A 16166-nucleotide genomic window follows, 5' to 3' on the forward strand; every position below is an offset into this window, starting at 1 on the left:
TACCAGGGGCTATCCATATTCTTTTAACAGAGTCTATAATGCCCTGGGTGCCAAAGAGACTGTTTTTGTGAACGGATAAGCATTTTTGGTGATATGCCTCCACTAAGTCATTGTTCTCTTCATCTTTGCTTTCATGACTGTTAAAGACATAAACTGCTACTCTTCTCAATTCCTCAAAACCCTTATTAGTCCACTTTGGGCAATTAGTCTTAAAATAGTCTTTGACCACTTTACAACAGTTTTTTACAAACTGTCTTCTTATTTGTCTAACATCCCTTTCTCTGGAAAAATCCAGGTCTATATATCTACCTCCCAACTCAATAAGTTTATCCATAAACTGGGAGGGATTTTCATCATTTCTCTGCTGAAGATTTTTGAATTTTGTCCATGGGCCAGTCCTATCAGAACAAGTTCTCATTGCTGTCAGTAATGCCTCTCTAGCCTGGCATAGTTTTAAGTAGTCTTCCTCTTTATTCAAGTTCCATTTTGCGTCTTCCTGTAGCCAACGAATTGCTCTCTTTCCTTGGACCTGATTAATAAGAGAAACAATTTTAGATTTTTCTCTTTCTGTTAAAAAAGGTTTGGAGGAAAAATTTTACATCAATCCACATGGGATCATTATAAGTACAGTAAATACTTTTTAGCTTTTTTATAACCACAATGGGATTATCTTCAAAGGAAGGGGTATTTTCCTTGAATCTCTCAATATCTTGTGGAGTGAAAAGTGTATGTTGCCTAATGTTCTCTAAATCTTCACTTTTATGGGGAGGAGTGGGTGAGCTGAGAGGGAGGGGTTGGTCTGGGGGTAGGGTGAAAGGATTCTGGGCAGGGTTAGGGTTAAGGGCAGGGGGGGATGTGGGCCAAGCAGGGGAGGATGAAAAAGGCAGGGCTAAGGGAGATTGAGTAGGGATAGAGGCAGGGAGAAGGATTGGGGAGAGGAAGGAGCTGGGGTAGGGGGAGAAGTTGAGCAAGAGGGAGGAAAGGGTGGGGAAAATCTGAGCAAGGTAAGAGAGATGGTGGTCAAGGTAAGAGCAAGTGTGGTCAGGGTGAGGCAAAGGCTGGGTAATCTTAGATGGTAAAGGGATGTAGTGAAATAAATCTCCCTTTTGAATCTTGAGAATCAAGCTTTTCTACTTGAATCTGGAGATTAATCAAGCTAACTTTCCATTGTTTTTTCTTGAGGGGAAATGCAAGGTATTCTGTTAGTATAAGTACATCCAGAAACAGTGCTAGACAAAGCCATTCTGAAACTGTGAGCCGTTCGAACTCAGTAAAGTTCTCGGGGAACAGGAGCTGTTTCAGATAGGTACGAAACTGCCATGCTTTTTAGCATCATACTCAGACACACTCTACTTAACTAGCTTTAGAATGGAGGGCAGCTAAAAGGCTTAGCCAGAGGCTAAATTTGGGAGGGAAAGCAAGAAAAAGCAAAAGCTTTCTATTTTAGGCAAAATAAAACACTTCCTTGTAAGCAAAAAAAATCCTTGTGGTACAGCCTGAGTTAGCTAAGAGGTTTGGAAGAGTTTTTTTTTCCCCTTCCCCCCACCGTAGGGGTAAAAACAGTAGAGGCCACATGCTTCCCCTGCCACATTGGTAGAGAGCCTCTTTACTGAGCTGGCCTAGGAGGGCAAAATGGGTTTGGGTGTAGAATACTGGCTGTAGGCTGTTGGGATTTTGTCCTTAATAGGCTACGAAAGCTTCTCAGGGTTAAGGGATCAGTGTTCTTCCTAGTGTTCCACCTCCTACTTAAGCTAATGTTAGAGACATGTGGGGTTTCAGGAAAGGCCTTAAAGAAAGAGACTTCTAAGAGTAATATAAGGCTAAACTTTCTTAATTGAGCCCAATAATTAATGCCTTCTAATAGCAAAAAACAACTAAGTTGAATTTAACTCCCTCCAATACTCTGGGATTCTGGACTTTGAGATAGTAGCTTGTGGGGACAGGGTTGCTTCCCCCAGATGAAAGCCCCAATGGAGGCTAACTGTTGCTAAAAAAAGAACGAACATCTGGGCACAGCAAGCAATGACTAGCCAACTGTTTTCAGTTTAAGAGGAGAAAATGGGAGTTAGACATCACCTTTCTGTGCAAGAAAAACAAGGTGCCTCAAAATGGCTCTTGGACCCTGGGCAATCAGCAGTGGTTGGGAGGCAGCAGTGAGAGAAGCAGTGGGAGAGAAACTTGTAGGCAAAGTGACGGGATGGGTGAACAGGAAGTATCAGACCAATGGCTGTTGCTGTGAGGCTAATCTCTCCTTTTGTCTATTTCAAAAACTGTTCTACCAACTTAGAGTGGAGTAAAAACTCCAAGCTCTAAAATTAGCTACTAAACAAACTGACTTAAGAAGAATACAAAGTGAAAAAAATTCAAGAAGACTGAGGGTAATCGTCAAACCTTTGTGACCTGCCAAATGTAATATTGAAAATTTAATATTATGCCAAATGTAATATTCAGAAATTGGTTTGGAAATGTAATATTAGTTTAAAAAAGATTGTTGTGGTTGCTGTTCATAAAATAATTAACCCTTAAGTCACAAGGATGATAGTAGCTTTTAACAATTTAATTTTAATGTAAATATAGTCTAAGAAATAAATGAGGGAAGGAAATAGAAAAAAATATTTCCCAGCCTACCACCCTAATCATACCAGTCCACAAGAGTGTCTTCCATTTGAGCCACCAATGCCGGATATAAGAAAGATTCCCCAGCCAAACACCTCCAGAGAAGAACCCTATCTCTTCTACAGTCTCATTTTTTTATAGTCCAGTTTCTCCACATCAACTCCTTTCCCTATGTGCTGGTCTATCACATCTTAGGAGCCAATCAAAGTCTCTGTTTGAAGTGTTCCAGCTCATGCTAATGGGCTGGCTTGGACAAGCAGAAAGTTCATGACCCTGGGAGGAAGGGGTTCCCTTTACACAATTAGGAAGCATTTTGCCAATTGTATCCAATAAATCGGATAATTTAAGTGAAATGGATGAATAGTTACAAAAATACAAATTGTCCAGAAAAAGGAAACTAAATACTTAAAAACTCCATCTTAGAAAAAAGCCATTAATGAGCACCCTAAGAAAAAATCCCCAGGTTCAGATGGATTTGCAAGCAAATTCTACCAAACATCTAAAGGACAATTAATTCCAATATTATATAAACTATTTGCAAGAACAAAGAAAATCATCAATATAGTGCTGATACCTAAACCAAGGAAGACTGTAAACAGAGAGAGAAAATTCTAGACCAATTTCCCTAATGAATATTGATTCAAAAATCTTAAATAAAGGGAGCAGTTAGGTTGCTCAGTGGATTGAGAGCAAGGCTCAGAGACAGGAGGTCCTAAGTTCTAATCTGGTCTCAGACATTTCCTAGCTGTGTGACCCTTGGCAAGTCACTTAACCCCCACTGCCTAGCCCTTATGGCTCTTCTGCCTTGGAACCAACACACAGTATTGATTCAATGACCAGAAAGAAGGATTATTTTTAAAAATCTTAAATAAAATGCCAGCAAGGAGATTACAACAGCACATCTACAAAGATCATACATTATGGTGTGAAAGGAAATTCTTGGTTCTCTTTGTCTATTCTGAGTTTACACGTGTAAAAAGGAAATCTTTTATTCTCTTTGCCTAGTTGGAGTTAACACTTTGGTTAACAATAACTTAAGTACCCTTACTTAGTACCTCACTAGATTGTGAAGACAGGACTTAAGTACCCTTACTTAGTACCTCACTAGATTGTGAAGACAGGATTAATTCTCCTTTGTCTACCTTTTGATTGAATCAACAAAAGCCTGAACTAGGTGGAGAATTAGGGAACCAGTTAGGGAATTCACACCCTCAGAAATTCAATCAATCAGGAATCTGTGAATTACTCCTCCAGAAGATGAAAAGTGGATCCCATTGACACTACTCCTCTAAGCAGTATCTGGGCAGTTTGGAAACTGTGATTGGCCCCTGTGAAGAAGGGAAGGGACAAGAAGGCACCATAAAAGGCCCTGAATTTATGGGGCTGGGGAGCAGCTTCAAGAATGAAATGGGCTTTAAAAAGAAAGTTGGCTTCAGCTTGAGTCATCATCTTGACCTTGGGGGGAACTTGGGTGAGTGAATAGCTGGCTTTCCTTTCCTGTCTTCTGGAGAGAGTTTAATTCCAACTGAAAGTCAACAGTCAGTCCTGGCTGAGTCGAGCAACAGAGAAATATTTGATAGATAGGCTAAATGTCTTCTCTACCTTTCTGTATTTCTCTACTTCTACTCTTTCCACCTTTTTTGTAAATAAAAGCTATTAAAAGTCATTCTGACTTTGAGCAATAATACTTTAAATCAGCAGCTACAATATTATTTATAATTTTCATATATTTTAGTCAAACCATTAAAATTTAATTCCTACATATTATGGCAACTATTAATTTTCAACCCTTACAATGGCCAGGTAGTATTAATATCAGGAATGCACGACTGGCTCAATATTAGGAAAACTATCAGCATTACTGACCATATCAATAACAAAAACAACAAAAATGATATGATTACCTCAATAAATACAGTAAAAGCTTTGAGAAAACATAACCCTCATTCTTATTAAAAACTCTAGAAAACATAGGAATAAATGGAGCTTTACTAAATCTTTTGTCTAAACTCAATGGCAAGTATTATCTATAATGAAGGTAAGCCAAAAGCTTTTCTAATAAGATCAGAGGTAAAGCATGGATGCCCATTATCACCATTATTATTCAATATTATATTAGAGATGCTAATTATAGCAATAAGAGAAGAAAAAGAAATTGAAGGAATTAGAATAGCCAATGAGGAAACAAAACTATTGCTCTTTGAAGACGATATGATGGTATCCTTAGAGAATCCTAGCAAATCAACAAAAAGTTAGTTGAAATAATTAATTAAAAACTTCAACAATGTTGTAAGATATAGAAAAACCCCACATAAATCACCAGCATTTCTATATATTATCAACAGAATCCAGCAGCAAGAGAAAGATAAATCCATTTAAAATAACTGTAGACAATAAAAATACTTGGGGGTTAACTTGCCAAGATGAACTCAATAATCACACACATAATTAAAAAACACGTTCCACACAAATTAAGTCAGATCTAAACAACTAGAAAAATATTAATTGCTCATGGGTGTGAGGCTCACTGAGGAAAACAGACATGCTTGCCTGAGATTGCTGGCAAGACCCCAATCTCTCACACAAGGGCACTGCTTCTTTTGCTCAAAGGTCATCATTAAATCCTGAGTTCCCCCTCACTCTGAAGAGCAAAGAAGTCCTTGTAACATCATGACTGAAAGTATCAAACCTGCCTTTCCCTAAGAACAGATTGGAAATACTGTTTCTCAACTTGCTTACATCAGTAATAGCAACCCTGGTATCATTCATGTGTGAAGTCATTTTTATAAGCATTATCCTGTGGGAAAGTAATAACCCCACCCCCCACAAGAATGTAGTAATGCTTAATATTTTACTCTCTACAAAAATCTTTATCTTTGTCATAATAAACAAAGATTATAGTCCCCCATCATGGTTCCATGATTCTTCCACTTGGTCCTTCTCAGGCATGCTGGCCCAAATATTTCCTGCCCTTCCTCCTTCTTATCTCAGTCTTTCTCTCTAGCTACTAGTCTCCCTAGCTGGCTGACACTCTCTCTCCATGGCTACAGTAGCCCTCAGATCCAATTACCTATCACCAGGCTCCCATGAATGACCTCAACACATGGAACATGACTGTAGTCGAGGCAGAGCCGTAATGGCTGAAGCCCTCCTCTTCTCCCTGCTTGGGCTGCATAGTCAAGGTCGTGGGTTGAACTGTGTATGACCTGCCCAGCTGCGTGTTCAAGGTTAGAATAGTCAGCAGAGGGAGGTTTGATAACGACTGTGAGAAACTGTGAGAAACTGTGAGAAACTTGTTTTTCTGCCCTTTTTTGGAATCCTCTCGGTTCCTCCTGGTGTCTGGCTGGTAACGTCATGAATTCCTATGAAGTTGCCCAATTATTGGTTCCTGCTGTTGCTGGGCTGTAATGTCATATCTTCCTGTGGTTTTAACCTATATATGCTTTGTCTGAATCCAATAAACTTTGTCGCTATGTATTTCATATAGCTTCCATTCGTTACTCTTCATCTTCGTTACCCCAAGAAAGGGCGCACAGGGTTGGCCACCCTGGAGCTGAGCCTTACACATGACATGTGAGTAGGTTGAGACAATATAATGGAAATGACAATTCTATATAAACTAATTTACCTATTCAGTGCCGTACCAATCAAACTACCCAAAAAAATATTTTGTAGGGTTGGTAAAGATAAAATTCATTTAAAAGAACAAAAAGTCAAGAATGTCAAGGGAATTAATGAAAAAAATGCGAAGGAAGCTGGTATAGCAGTACTAGAACTCATATTACAAAGTGGCAATTATCATAACAATCTGGTACTTGCTGGGAAATAGAGTTGTGGATTAGTGGAATATATGAATATGTTAGGTATACAAGCATAGTACTAAGTTATTATAGTAATCTATTATTTGATAAACACAGAGATCCATGATTTGGAGAGAAGAACAAATTTGATAAAAAATGCTGGGAAAAAATGGAAAGCATTTTGGCAGAAACAGGTCAAAAATAGGTATAGACTTTAGACATAAAGGGTGATACCATAAGAAAATTAGGGTAGCATAGAATAATTTATCAGAGCTATGGATAAGAAAGAATTGATGACTGAACAATACATTACAGAGAATTATGGATAATTTTGACTACATTAAATTAGAAAGGGTTTGCACAAACAAAACTAATGCAGACAAGATTAGAAGGAAAGCAAAAAAACTGGAGAAAATATTTTGCAGCAACTTTCCCTCATAAAGGTCTCATTTCTCAAATATATAATCTTGTCTGTTCAAAGGTCACATATGATAGAAAGAAGTTAAGAAATTTTATACTTAAGCATTACTTTTAGAACTGACAGGTGAATAAACTATTTAATGTTAAAGATATTTAACATACTTATTCATTAAAAATTAAATGTCATATTCAAAATTTGCATAATTTCATACAACAGATGAATGTTCAGAACATCAAATTAGAGTGGTATTTCAGAATAAATTTTCAATTGTGTACTTCCCCCCCTCCTGTTTCCCCCTACTATTTATCTTTCTGTCATTATTTCTTATGACACAGTAGTATTTTTTCATATTCAGACAACTTGTTGAGCTATTCCCCATATGATGGACATCTCGTCAATTTCTAATTGCCACCACAGAAAGGACTTATAAATATTTTTGTGTATATAGGATCTTTTTCTTTTTCTTTTATCTCTTTGGGATATCTACTTAGTAGTGCTATTGCCAGCATGTCAAAGGATATGCACAGTTTTGTAGCCCTTTGGGCATAGTTCTAAAATTGCCTTCCAGAATGGTTAGATCAGTTTACAATTCCACCAATAGTGCATTAGTGTCCCACTTTCCCCACATTGCTTTCAACATTTGTCATTTTCCTTTTCTATCATATTAGCCAATCTGAGAGATAAGAGGTGGTCTCAGAGTTGTTTTAATTTACATCTCTCTAATCTCTAATGGGAGACAAATTAAGAGTTTTCAGGATCTTTGCTATTATTCAGTATGTAAGCTTAGGCAACTTTTTTTTTTAAACAGATATCCCCAAAACAAAGTACAAAGTATTGTTAAGATAGTTCTCTTATACTTTTAAATCTGTGTTATCTTCAAAAAGGATTAAAAATGGACATGAATATATTTATAAGAACAAGTATATATTCTAACTTAAAATATGCAGAACAAAGATTTTAAAAGGGTCATATTATCATGTGAATAGTTGAAGGTGGTAAACTTTATTTGCACAAATATATTTAACTGAATTAAATTATAATCATTAAGCATTTAAGTAGCTAATCTAATTCTTAGATGTTGAATATTAAAGTGCATTTTCAGAGAACATCAAGTAAGACAAAAGCAAGGTTTACCTTTACTGTAGGAAGCATGTTCAGACAGTCCAGTATAAATAACACTAATGCTTGCATCAGCATCATAAATTGATTAAATTGCCATGTCAAACTAAAGAGAAAAGTAGATATGAACACTGCAAGAAGAGTCAGCCTCTGAAAAAAGAAAATTTTAAATATCATTTACATGTCTCCAATGATAAAAGCTTTTATATATAAGTTTCTTCAGGAAATAGCCAATGTCTTTCTAAATAAATAAAAGAAATTTCATTCAAATTTTATATAAACATGTAAATGAATAAATTAGAATAAATTTAATTCAAAAATTATTGGATAGCTATAAACTATTACACTAAAAACTTCTGCTCTTTATTTCCTAATGTGACATTCCATATAGAAACACTCACATAGAATGTCTACTGAACAAAATCTGAAGAGCAAGGGATAGACTTCTTTAAAATTTTACACAAAACTTGTGGGTTTATTATTGCTGCTCAAGAATAGATCATATACACTATGTTTCTAAAAATGAATATAAAAACATTTTATTTCTAACAGAAGAAAAGAGCTTAAATGAGGAAGACAAACTAATTCAAGTTAAATAAGAGAGAATGGAATAAGAACAATTTTTTGCATTAGGATCCTCTGTTTATCTGTTCATTTGTTAATGATTCTGATATTGCTTAACACAAAATTGAACAATCTTAAAAAAGATACTAAGAACTTACTTCACAAAGAGGCTGTAAATGTGGTCTGAGTAAATATGTAATTGCTGCTATTTGAACTGCGAAGAATGGAAGTGCCCAGTTCTCTCTCAAAGGAATGGTGAACTCTACTCTTGTAGTATCTATTCTGCACAAAATAGAAATTTCCAGAAACAATGGTAAAAAGAAGGCTCCTTTTCTTAAAGCTTTTGCTAAAAGGAAGAAATTACATGAAGGTATCTCTTAGATTCAAGTGGCTACAAGTAGATTAGCTAGAATTGGCTCTACTTTTTATTTTGTCTCATTTTGTGTTTATTTATTGCAGGAAACATTAAAATACTTAAATGGTTTATTATTTAGTTGTTTTGAATATTCCCTCCATTAGTAGAGATGTAACCCAAGCATGCCTCTTATTTTGACTTATTTCAGGTCTTATGAATCCCCCACTGAGGATCTACCAAAGTGCTGGAGGCCTTCCTCTAGCCTAGGTGCTCTTAATCTGGGGTCCACAATCCCTGACTAGATTTCAGATGACTAGTGAACTTGGATGGGAAAAAAAATATTTCTTCGTTTTTATTAACCCTTGGTTTTCTTTGGAAACCTAAGTATTTTGTGCATTTTAAAATGTAATTCTGAGAAGGGGTTCAAAGGATTTACTAGCCTAACAAAATAAATGACAGGAAAAAACCCCCACTAAAACCTCCTTCTCTAGGCTTTTTGACTCTTTGTGGGGAAAAGTGCACCATATTACTTACCTATGTCATTCCTTGCATTCATTATACAACTTGTCTATCTTGTTTTCTGATCACATATTTCCTATATAATCGCTATATATAAATGAGCTATATAATAGCTCATTTTTGGAATCAATGGTAATATACTCCAGCCTACTTATGCTCATCATGTATTCATCTCTTTCCTTAGGGTCATCCACAATTGTAATTCTTTTGAGTGCATGACATTCCAGGACTTTTAGCTACATAGCATCACCAGAACAAAACTAGCATTGAAAAAATAGGCTTGTGTATCACACAGTGATATAAGATTACTGAAAGTACCAAGTAATTCCTCAAATATACAACTAATTGTATATATGATTCTGTGTCCAGTTCATTGTTTATTGAGCTTGTCTAAGATATATGTATGGAGAGTTTTACTCAACAGGCTGTCTGCCAAACTTATATTTCAATCCATACCTAAGACTTCTTTATCTATTTATTTTTCCTCAAGTTCATTGTTGGGCCAATCTCTTTTGAGTGGCCTGACTGAGGGGGCCTTCTTGCATTCTGAGATGATGTTGCCAACATCAGTCAGGAGCATCTGGAGGATCTGAGCTTCTTTATGGAATCCTTGTTTCATTTGGGCTGCTCTATGAGAGTGTTTACCTTTGGTAAGTATTCATCATCCTCTTTTATCCCTTGCTTGATACTGACAATCAGAAGATCCCTGAACAGGTTGTCTCTGTAGTTGCATCTATCAAGAAATCTCTCATAAATTATCATTAGTAAAATTTAGATAGCTGTTCTTCATAGTAACTATATCAGCCATTAAATAATTTTATTCAGTTAAAAAAACATTAATGCTACTATAAGTAGAGTTCTTATTATAAGAGTACTACTCTATTAGTATTAAATTATCCTGCTTTAGATCTGGCAATATATTTCAATTCACTTGAAAAATAGCTAGGCATATAGAATTTTGCAGATAGATTCCATTTTGTAAGACTATAGTTTTCAAGGCTTAATCTCCCTAACAATTTGTTGCCTCTACACACTTTGAAAAATATTTCAATTCAGTTGAACAAAAGAATGCTGATGAAATACATACCATGTGTTTTCTCATTTTAGTCTCAAAAGAATTCCAAGAAGTAGGAAAGGCTTGGTACTATCATACTCATTACTCAGATTAACAAATTGAAGCACAGACAAAGTAGATGGCTCACTTAAATTCATAGGGGAAATTAATGGCAAGTCTGTGATTGCCTCTTCTGAATACTAATCAATAAACCCTCATTTTTTTGAGTACCTACTATGTGCTATGAACTGTGCTTGGGATAAAAATGAAATAACTCTCACCCTCAAGAATATCACAATTTACTGTGAGAGACAAATTTATATGTATATACAAAATGAATAAAAGTAATTTAAGGAGAGGGTACTTGCAGTTGTGGGGGCTCAGGAAAAGCTTCATTTTGAAAGTAGTGCTTAAGCTGAATTTTGCAGAAAAGAAGGAATTCTAAGAGGTGGGAACAAGAAGAGAGTGAATTTCAAGAATGGAGAGCAGTCTGTTCAAAACCACAGATATTGGAAATAAACACTGTAGGTGAGGAAAAATTTTTGCTAGAATGACAGTTTGGCTGAGCCACAGAATACAGGAGGGGGAATAATTATAAGGATGGAAAGAGGTGTTAGGACAAGGCTATGAAGGACCAAAGATTTTTATATTTGATACAAGTGGGAGGGATCTATTTAAGTTTTTGAGTATGGCAATAACATGGTCAGACTTTCCTAGCTAGGAGACATTCTAGGAATTAAATTTCTTAGAATTACTTATTAGATTTAGCAAAATAGCAGATTTCCTAGAATCACTTTCCTAGCTATGTAGAAGATTTATTGGAGAGGGGAAAAGCAAAGTAGCGAGACTAATTAATTAGGAAGCTACTAGATTTTTCTAGGCAGGAAATGATGATGGCCTGAAATAATGTGGAATCCAACTTCTGTCCAAATTATTTTTTTTTCATTTTAGTAAATCAAAAAGTATTCTGAAGGGAAAATAAAACTCTCATTGGAAAAAGCAGAATAAACCACTATTTTATTGAACACAAAGTAAACAAACTCTTTTCTTTATAAATAATAGCCATATATAGCATTTTAAGATTCATAAAAGTGTTTTAAAAGTTTAAAACCTATAGCAATGTTGAAGTAGAAACTATAAGGTTTGGTATCCCCATTTCAGAAATCTGGAAACTGAGATTCAGGACCTGCCTAGGGGTCATATAGTTGGTAAGTGTCAGAGGCAGGATGCGAATCCAGATCTTCCTTACTCCAAGTCTAACAGTATCCACCATATTATGTTGTTAAATATAATCTTTATTCTTACCATCCAGGAAAGGGAAGAAAGGTATATAAATAAATAAATATGTATATAAAAATGTCAATCTAACTCACCTATTTATAACATACCAGAAAGCTGCTAAGAGCCCTGACAACCATGTTCCACTAAGAAGCCAGCTGGTTACATAAAGTGCTGTGACATACATTGCTTGGAGTCCAAATAAAGTGTAGATATAAAAATAAACAGGCTCTAAGTATGTCTGTAACACAGAAGAATAGAATAAGAAGTTATTGGAAATTCTTAATTCTTCCCATCACCAAAAATTTATAAGAAATAATCAATAAAAATGTTTAGGTAAGGAGCCCAACTAGTCAGGAGCCAGAACTTCAAGGAATTCTGATCCCAGTTTTCCTCTTTGCATCTAAGAAAATGCTGACAATGGTTTTTCCTGCCAGGAAGAAGCAAAGAACAGTTCAATGAGGTCTTCTGAATTTTTTGTAGTCCAGATAATTTTGTCTGAACCTAGCCCATTTTTTTCTCATTTTCCTGGAAATAGTAGGTCACTGTTGTTTCAGAAAATTTTCTGACTCTGCTACATGTGTGTTGCAGCGCTTGAGTTCTGAAACTGACATAAATGGGAATTGTTTTCCCTTAGAGAAGTACATAAGAGAATATAGTAACTTTCAAAATGAATATTCCTTAAATTACATATTTATATTAATGCATGCTTTATATCAGTGCATGAGAAAAGGTAGAAAATGCATAACAACATATTAATAAAAACAAAGACCACACTATGCAAGTGAAAATAATTGTATTTAAAACCTGATTTGTAGGTAATATATATATATTTTTTATAGATGGAAAAATTAATGTGTCCACTAAACAGCAGAACAGTGACTGGAACCCAGATCTTAGTCATAGTCTAGCTTTCTTTCTATAACATCACTGTTTCTACTTTAAGAATTTGGGGGTGATGATTTGATTTGAAGAACCAAAAGAGGAGCTGCAATTCAAAACAGCAAACTGCCATTTTCATGTGATGATATTAATTAAATGATATAAAAGAAACCCAAAATGTACCTTTATAGGCAGAACTCTATATAAAATGCTGAGAAACACTTCTTGATAAATATTCATTCGTTCAAGGATGTTAATTGTCCTCATTGACTCAGTTTTATTATCATTTATCAGTCCATGGAAACCTATAGTTAATATTTAAAAATCAGAAAAATTAGCATTTTCAATTGCTATAATTCTTAAGTATATTAAAGATTTAAATAGCCTGATTTTACAGAATTATATCAAGAATATAAAACTGTTATCAAATCATTTACTTTCTCTAACACAAAATATTTTCCCCAAATTCTTTTTTAAAATTTTATTTAGTCAATTTATAACATTATTACTTGGTTATAAGAATCATATTCTTTCGCTCCCTCCCCTCCCCCCACCCTACCCTTAGCCAACACACAATTCCACTGGGTATTACATGTGTCCTTGATCAGAACCCATTTCCATGTTGTTGATGTTTGCACTAGAATGTTCATTCAGAGTCTACATCCCCAATCATATTCCCCTCAACCCATGTAGTCAAGTAGTTGTTTTTCTTCTGTGTTTTTACTCCCACAGTTTTTCCTCTGAATGTAGATAGTGTTCTTTCTCATACATTGCTCCAGGTTGTTCAGGATCATTGCATTGCCACTAATGGAGAAGTCCATTACATTTGATTGTGCCACAGTGTATCAGTCTCTGTGTACACTGTTCTCCTGGTTCTGCTCCTTTCACTCTACATCGCTTCCTAGAGGTTGTTCCAGTTCTCATGGAATTCCTCCAGTTCATTATTGCTTTGACCACAATAGTATTCCATCACCCCCAAATTCTTAAAGTAGAAACAGTGATGTTATAGAAAGAAAGCTAGACTATGACTAAGATCTGGGTTCCAGTCACTGTTCTGCTGTTTAGTGGACACATTAATTTTTCCATCTATAAAAAATAAATCATGCAAGGCTTGCCTGCCTCATAGGGCTGTTATGAGGATTAAATGAGATAATCTATGTGAAAGCGCTTTGCAAACTGTCAAGTTTCATGCAACTCTAAAGGATTTATTATCATGATATTCTAGCATTGAAGCCTCTAAAAAATAGAAGAGGTCCATGCAACTACATTTGGGGAGATTTATACAATGGTGTGATAGAGTTAGGAGGCTATACAATGAAGACTTTTTCTGTTCCATGCAGCTACTGTATAATTAATGTGGAAAAGAACAGGTGTATAGGATTAATATCTTATCTTGAGGTTTACAGAGCTTTCCTCTGCTATTACACAGACGCTTATACTTTGATGAAGCTATAATCTCATTAACATGGTTATAGTACTTTCTTCTTCCCATGCAAATGCAATGCATCCCTGCTGCTTCATCCTATGTAATTTTTTTACATTATTTTTCTCAAAAGGATCTCTTTGCTTCCCACTGTCATTTGAAGACTCTTCCTCAACCACCTTCACTAACCAAGTTCTTCTCCTTTAAGTTTCAACATATAATTCTGATCCTAGTAATTGTTATCCTATAGACCCTCCAGGACATTCTTCTTCCTCAATGAGTTAAGTGTCACTTACAGATACTCTCCTACCTATTTCCCACCCTCACACTAAGGAACTTTACCATTCAAAATAATATACCCACAAACAACCCAGTCCCAGGCTCTAGTTTCTCAATCTATTCCATTTCTATAATGGCCTTGACCTTGCTTTCACCCACAAGTATTCACTTCTGTGATCAAGAACTCTGAAATTGCTTCATCTAATCATATATTAGTATTGTCTTTCTCTGTGCCTTATGGTCTCCAACCCTCTTTTTAATTTTTATCATGGTTTTCCTTCCCATTAATTGTTTTTTTTCCCTATGCCATCAATTCTACACTGGCTGTATCCTCTTCCTCTATATTGACCCATGGGTGAACCAACTCTACACTACTCTCCACCCTCAAATGCCTTATTCCAAACTCTAACATGTGATTGATAATATTCATATGCTGAATAGAACTGGGAAAAATCACTAATTTATGCTGAGCTCACTACGAATGTATGTCATTTAATCTAAACTACGCCTTCATTTCAGCAAGGCAAATATCCTATTCCTCCATAACCCATAATTTGTTATGCCTCTCTTCACAGAGGCTATTCTAAATCTTCTCATCTCTCCTTTAGTTTCTTATGGCATCCTTCCTCCTCTCCTCTCAGCCAAAGGTGTCATCTCATACTTCATGGATAAAATGAGACCATTTGCCTCGAACTCCCAGTCTTCTCCATTCTTCCATACTTATATCAGACATCTCTTGACACTATTTCTTCCTTCACTTCACAGTCTAAAATTAAAAAGACAGTCCTTCTTGCTGAGGCAACTCCCTTGAAATGTGCTCCAGATCCCATTTCCTCCCAATTTCTCTAGCAAACTGTTCCTACTATCATCCCCATTCTATCGTCTTCAATCTCTCTCTCTCTACTGTGTCCTATATTGTCTAAAAACACAACCACATCTCTCTCCTAAAAAACAAACAAACCTCTCACTTATATCCTTCTGTCCCCACTAGCTATTGTCTCATTTCTCTCTTCCTTTTCTCAAATAAATTCCTTGTAAGTCATCTATACTTGGTTCCTTAATATCATCTACTTAGTCTTTGAAATTTGGCTCCTGGCTTCATCATTTAAAAGTAACTGCCCTCTCCAAAGTGACCAGTGATTTTTGAGCTGCTGAATCACCTAGTTTTTTTCTCAATCCCCATCTTGCTTGACCTCTGCCATCACTCACTTGATCAATAAACATTAAGCACCTACTATGTGTCAGGCATTGTGCCAACTGCTAGGGATACAAATAAAAAAAAAGGATAGCCCCTGCTCTTAAGGAGTTTACAAACCAATGAGAGAAGAAAACAAACAAATGGAAGCTGAAAAAGGTGGGGATGGAGGGACTGGGGAAGGTACTTGGAGTATAGTAGAAAAGTCAAAGAAGTCCTAAAATAATGCAGGCAGAAGAGATGAGGATGAATTACTCTGTAGTAAATGATACTATCAACCAATGCTTTTAGAATAATCTCTCCTTTCTAGGTTTTCATGACTGTGCCTCTTGTCTATACAACTGACAACTCATTCTCAGTATCCTTTGCTCATTCTTTATCCATTTTAGTTACGTCACACCCAAAGTCTCTCCATTTTGTACCCCCCCCCTTTTTTTGCTCTTTAGGATCTTACTTGATGATCTCAACATTCCTCAAGGGTTTAATTATCATCTATGCAGTCAATTCTCAGATCTATTTATCCAGTCCTAGTCTTTTTGTTGAGCTATAATCACGAATCTCTAACAGCCTGTTGGGTGCTTCTAATTGGAGATCCTATAGGCATCTCAGACTCAGTAAGTCTAAAAGAAAATTCATTATCTGTGTTCCCAAACCCTCCCTT

General features: G+C 35.8%; 1 protein-coding gene across 3 annotated transcripts in view; it reads right to left on the bottom strand.

Moving 5' to 3' along the window:
- Nucleotides 1-16166, bottom strand: part of DPY19L3 (dpy-19 like C-mannosyltransferase 3) — a 124954-nt gene that overhangs the window by 49580 nt on the left and 59208 nt on the right. For all 3 annotated transcript variants that reach the window (XM_007474790.3, XM_007474788.3, XM_001367916.3), the window contains 4 exons: nucleotides 12792-12913; nucleotides 11822-11967; nucleotides 8679-8802; nucleotides 7972-8106 (listed from right to left, as the gene is read on the bottom strand). In XM_007474790.3, coding sequence (XP_007474852.1) covers nucleotides 7972-8106; nucleotides 8679-8802; nucleotides 11822-11967; nucleotides 12792-12913 — 527 coding nt within the window. The remainder of the gene's footprint in view (nucleotides 1-7971; nucleotides 8107-8678; nucleotides 8803-11821; nucleotides 11968-12791; nucleotides 12914-16166) is intronic.

The sequence above is a fragment of the Monodelphis domestica genome, chromosome 1 (genome assembly GCF_027887165.1).
Source record: "Monodelphis domestica isolate mMonDom1 chromosome 1, mMonDom1.pri, whole genome shotgun sequence".
Taxonomy (NCBI): domain Eukaryota; kingdom Metazoa; phylum Chordata; class Mammalia; order Didelphimorphia; family Didelphidae; genus Monodelphis; species Monodelphis domestica.